General features: G+C 38.3%; 1 protein-coding gene across 1 annotated transcript; it reads right to left on the minus strand.

Moving 5' to 3' along the window:
- Positions 1-2,575: 2,575 nt before the first annotated feature.
- Positions 2,576-4,919, minus strand: LOC136411597 (luciferin 4-monooxygenase-like). The gene is made up of 6 exons (XM_066394232.1): positions 4,761-4,919; positions 4,373-4,708; positions 3,773-4,317; positions 3,534-3,723; positions 3,141-3,468; positions 2,576-3,087 (listed from the first exon to the last, which is right to left on the minus strand). Exons 1-6 carry the CDS (start codon positions 4,905-4,907, stop codon positions 2,954-2,956), a joined length of 1,680 nt encoding a protein of 559 aa, XP_066250329.1. The 5' UTR covers positions 4,908-4,919; the 3' UTR covers positions 2,576-2,953.
- Positions 4,920-6,083: the final 1,164 nt, after the last annotated feature.

The following is a 6,083-nucleotide window of genomic DNA, read 5'->3' on the forward strand; positions in this document are numbered from 1 at the left end:
TGATGGAAAGCTATGGCAAATACTGTCACCCAAATTTAGATATTCCTGGCCGTCGGATTCATTATTTTCCAGGTATCTAGGACGTACCTCCTGCCTTGTATCCCTCGATATCACAGATATAACCTATCACAACTAGGAACAACTGAATTAGGGCATGGTTAATTGTTTTATTTCTTAGGATTTACATTTACAGGCCGAATTGAATATCTCGAAATAATGTTAGCTATGTGCCAGAAAATAGGCAATTGGACAGTCGCATCTGCGTTGCCCGGCTGGCAACTTTTTAGGAACAGAGCCGTACAGACAGACTCATATTCGACTAACAACCCCAAAAACTGCAATATTAACTATACATCTAAATATTTAAGCCATCATTAAATCTACTATTTGCGTCTATAAAACGGCAGGTATTTTACTTATCTAAAGAATGCTTTTCACCTCGCAACGGCCCCAGTGACCCGAAAAGCAGGATCCTGCGCCACTGTGTGTCTCCAGGGCCTCCGGGGTGCATTTGCTCCCCTTGTTAACTCCGGTTTGTTACACTGGAAAATTTCAAGACTTTGTAACTTACACTGAATAGTACGTGATTAGGATTTAGAGGACCTAAGGGCATGTGGCGGCTTTCTTTTGGGGAAGAAATATGTTTCGTTATATCTGTCTGGCTATTCATTGGTAATCGCAAATTCAGACGTACGTAATTATCAAATAAACATTAGAATGCTTCGCCATAGGCGTAGCTAAATATTTTATTACCTCTGCTGAAAAACAACTAACGGAGAGAGTCAGAAAGTTAGTAGAAGCACAGAAGTACCCCTCAGAACTGTCCTGCAATTTATGAGCGCAGAGGAATGTTGCAATTATCCCATTATATTCTGTCCTCCTGAGCTAAATGGTGGTATTAGAAATTCTAATACCAAACACACCCAAATCCACATTGCAACTGTCGTATTTTGCTCGGATGCGGATAATTGGCCCTGTGTTCGGTTTCTGCAATTTATAGTCGAACTTTCTAACTAGAACTGGGTCTTCTCAGGCGTGTGGAATGCCCTCGATAGATACTGACGCCCAGAAGATTGCTTGTCACATCTGCTTGCTGAGCTTCGCGGCCTTAATTATATAAGCCTGAATGACACTAGTGTGTGCGCATGTTACAGGTGCGTCACTCCATCTCTCTAGCATTAGTGGTACTGCGCGTTTTGCAGAACTACTACAGAGAACTGTTTTATGGTCGGTCTCATAACTCAGTATCTAACTTCGTCACATAGTCATGAAATTAACGCAAGCAGCTTTTCGGGTTGATTCATTATTATTTTTCTACAGTTTTAGTCGGAATAAGCTGGCTATTTAATAGGTACGAGTGTTCTAACCTATGAAGGTACTTTAGAGAATATTTAGTTTCTTAAGTTTTCTACTTCTAATTTCGTAAGTAGCTGCTTTCATTTAATTGTAAAGCAATTAGCCATTGATCAGGAACGTGATCTGGAGGGTCTTAAAAAAATAAAATGCAGGCAACTGATGGATAAAATACGGGCACGTGAAAAATAATCTGAGGACAAGTGCGAAACAAGCTACAAGCACATGATAAATAAACTAGGATACATAGAAATAAACCACCAGCGCGTGAGAAATTATCTGGGGGCACGTAAAAAATAAAATACGAGCACGTAAAAATAAACTGAGTGCACGAGAAAAATAATCTGGGGGCACGTAAAAAATAAACTACGGGCACACCCAGTCAGTCAAGTTCTCCAAAAGTGAGATAGATATGAACGTTCCATGACCTACTGCTTTTCAACGAAATAAAAAATGGGGATTTTCTCCCTTTGTAAAATCTAAAAAACCGAAAACATATGAACGTCGAACGCAAAGGAAAAAAACGCATCAAACACAGGGACTGCCGGATCCGTTGACGGGGCGCAATCAAGGCGGCAAATGTTTACCGACGTCGTCGTCTACTTTCGATAGATTTGACGTTTTGTTATGCCATGATTGTTGTTTTCCTTTTCTGGAATTGCATGTGGCACGAGCATTGGGGTGTGTGTGAGTTGTTGCCGCGTTATTTATTTTGCATGAACGATTCGTCAGGGAAAACAGCGTGATTTCCGATGTTCGGTTGGCAACACCTCTTGTCTCTTTATTTGCCTGACGGATTTCCAACATTTGTCTCTTTCGACCTTTTTAATTCTAGAAATTGCTTGCCTAAAGTGTTAACCTTCCAAGTCCATTTTAACTTATTTTAAAGAGAGAGGTGAAAAAGTGGTACCTTCAAACTGTGCCATTAATCTATTTGATTCAAATATATAAAAAAAATAGTTACACGTTTTAGAAAAATATTTTAAAACTCAAATTTGTAGAATTTATTATGTAACCAAATGTCAAATGCATCAAATGTCAATGGGAACGTCAAATGTTTATGAAGACATTTAAAACGAAATTTACAAAAAGGCGTGAAATGTTTCATGTCAAGTTTTTAAAAATGGCTGAAGAGCATGCCTTTTCGACTATTTTCGTGAGCAATTTATTTCTTTATTATATTAGCACTAGGTAAGATATAAACTGGAATCTATAACGTTGTTGATACTATTCTGTATTAGCTTGAACAAAGGTAAGTTATCTTCTAAAACTACATTTTATGCTAAAAGTAAAATAGCATGAAATATATGATAATTTTTCTACGAATTAATGAAAAATTCAATACATTTACTGTTTAAAATTTAAAAATTTGATTTAGTTGTCATCAAAATATCCGTCGGGCAGTTAATGTTCGTTTGTTTGGCCTCGTTGCTATGGATACGAATATAAAGTCCTTATTTGCTTATCGCTGCGCGCGCAATCCGTAGGGAATGAAAGTGTGCCGAAATCGCAGGTCTTTTGATATCATTTTTGAGTCAGAATAATGCAACGGCCTGATAGTCGTAGAAAAAATTCATTAATATATCAGACAAAAATTCTTTTACAATTTAGACTTATAAACATTCTGCAACATCTTCTTCAGTTCCCTCCTCACTATCTTCCCTGTAGGATTCCTGGGAATAGACTCAACGAAAATCACCCCACCTCTAAGGTGTTTGTGGGGCGACAATAATCCTAAAAAATCATAACATACTTTTTACCAATAAAAGCTTGGTCTATCATCATACCTTTAACATACTCCTGAACTTCTACCTCAGACAAGTCTTCCCTCTCCTTCACCACGAAAGCAAGGGGCAGTTCTCCACAAAGTTTATTAGGCAACCCTATGACCGCAGCATCGCTTATTTTAGGGTGATTGATTAAAATAGCCTCAAGTTCAGCTGGAGACACTTGGAATCCTTTATATTTAATTATCTCCTTCATTCTATCCACTATATAGAAATATTCATCCTCATCGTAGTATCCGAGATCACCACTCCTTAACCACCCATCTGAAGTAAAGCACTCTTTGGTGGCTTGTTCATTTTTGTAGTAGCCCATCATTAGCGTGGCTCCCTGAGATATTTGATTTTATGGGGTTTTCGACTGAAGATTTAATGTAACAGAATTTAATCATTTACCTTCCAGCAGAATTCTCCTACTTCATTTGGGCCCAAAGATCGTCCAGTTTGGGGATCCCTGACTTTTCCTGAAATGAAGCTCATTAACTTCCCACAAGATCCTGGTCGCGGCTTGTCCAATGGGACACTAGTAACTACTAAAGTCATTTCCGTGAGACCATACCCTTGACTTGTTATAACGCCCTTTAGCCTGAAATAACGCTTTTATATACGGAGAATACATTTGAAGCGTATTTTACCTTGAAGCAAGAGCTTCTTCAAGATCCTTACTCAAATGCGCCGCTCCACTTCTTACGCTTTTAACGCAGCTTAAATCATATTTTAACACTTTGTCGGATTTGGCCAAAAACAAAACTACTGGAGGAGAAACTGATAAATACTTAATTTTGTATTCCTGGATTGTTTTTAGGAATACGTCCTCATCGAACCTTTTTAACACGACCAAGGTCTTGCCATTTAAGAGAATGCTGAAGGCTAGAAGATTGCCAAAAGAATGGTAAAAGGGCATTAATCCTAGGAAGTTCTCAGAGGTTGTAATATTGCTGAAATTTTCTTTAGCCTGGGCTATTCTGACGTTCAGGCATTGGTGGGAGAGAGCCACGCCTTTAGGCAGACCGGTGGTGCCCGAAGAGTTCATAATGAGAGCCACTGTGTTTTTGACATTCCCCCTTGCTGGTCTGAAGGAATTTGGAGACACACTTCTGCCTTTGAGAGCATTATCCACAAATTCGTTCAGATACGTGACTTCATTGTTGGGACCATCAGAATTTAATGGTTTCTTGCCCTAACATCAAAGGTACGTTACTATGAAGATTTTTAATTTTAAGAGCAATACTGACCAATAATATTACACGTACGATAAAGGACAACTTGTTGTTCTTCAAAAGCAAGACTTTCTCCAATGTTTCTTTGGAACAAAATATCAAATTTGGAGTGCTGATGTTGAAGACATGTTCCAGTTCTTGGGCCATATAAAAATGGCTCACCGGGACTGTAATGGAACCATTGAGCAAGGCCGCTATCATAGGGATAAAATAATCCAAGCAGTTTTCGCTACAGATGGCGATAACCGCCTTTTGGCCTTTATGGTTTAGGGTTTGAAGGGCTCTTGCCAAGTTCACAGATCTTTGCAATAACTCGGAGAAGAGAAGTTTTTCTCCAGTGAAAGCATCAATCTTAAAATTGTATGTAAGTCGCATTAATTTGTTGATTAAAGCTGATACTTACCATGGCAGCTTCATTTTTGGGTGCGTTCAACAATGCATTAAGAATTTCTTTTCCTACCAATTCTTGAGAGACCCGCACTGGAAGCCTGGGCCCACGTATTACGTATGTATCATCTTCTTGTATGTTTTTATTATCGGCCGCAGACATTATTGCTTTGGTGATGTTTAATAACAACTGAGATTTGTAAAGTGACTCAGTAAAAACGGTTCTGATTGCGAACCAGTATTAAGAAATAAACAAAGTGATCTGATAAGCGACTAACAGTTTGTTTAACTTCTTTTGAAGATAAAATGGTGTTGTTTAATTAGAATTGGTTGAAATAAGTAATTGTAGAGTTCATTCTATAAGGGGAATGTACTCTTAATTTTATGGCGTCTTTAGTAGGACAGATAGTTTCGGCTGGGTGAAAGGAGACGATTATAGTTTATATTGGCTAAAATCAATCGGAACAGAGTTTTTTTCATTTTATAAATGTCTTCTATGACTTCCCGCTCTAATCGATCTGATAAATTTTCGCCTTGCACATTCTTTAATGATGCACATGTCTGGTGTTGAGGTAATTTCGCTTGATTGCTAATAATTTGGGATTGACCTGATTACTGAGAGTGAGAGAGTCACCAAGTAGCACTTGCCTGTAATATCTATACTGATAGAAAAGAAGGCGGAACCCCAATCCAGTCGCAGTTATTCAAATACACTAATATTTCATCCAAAATAAATTTTCTACTCTGTTTTAATATTTAACAGTATAAAGTTGCCAGCAAAAATCTAATTTCATCTATTTCTTGACGAAGTAGAACTGAAATCAACAAATTGTAACAGATTCAACGGTGCAACGTTTAATAAGCGCAGGTTTATTGTCCTATCTTTTTCATACCCGTATCACCCCCTATTGTGAATCGAACGGCGACAGTGACGGACTTCTTGTATTTAATTCAAACAACGTATGTTCATGTTACATCACTTTTGGTTCCCAAATATGTCAAAAAGCATTTTAACATTTTGGAAGCAGGAAGACTCAAGAATAACCGACTCTGATTCGGAGAAACGTGGCATTTCAGAATGTCCCCCCTTTATTCATTAATTATGTCCCTGTTAACATAGTTCCCCCAGGGCCCGGATTTGCTCTCATGATATTGCAGTTCTCGGATCAAACTCCTCGATATTTCTCCTTATCTCATAATAGTATAATTAATCGTTCGAATACAGACACCCAGTTCAAGCTGAGCAGTCTAGTCAAAAACACAAAAAGTATCTACCTCATTAATGAAATTGGTATTGCTCTAAAGCCGTCCCTGCCTACGAGCGCTTCTCTCAGCCCCG

Source organism: Euwallacea similis, chromosome 10, assembly GCF_039881205.1.
Source record: "Euwallacea similis isolate ESF13 chromosome 10, ESF131.1, whole genome shotgun sequence".
Classification (NCBI taxonomy): Eukaryota; Metazoa; Arthropoda; class Insecta; order Coleoptera; family Curculionidae; genus Euwallacea; species Euwallacea similis.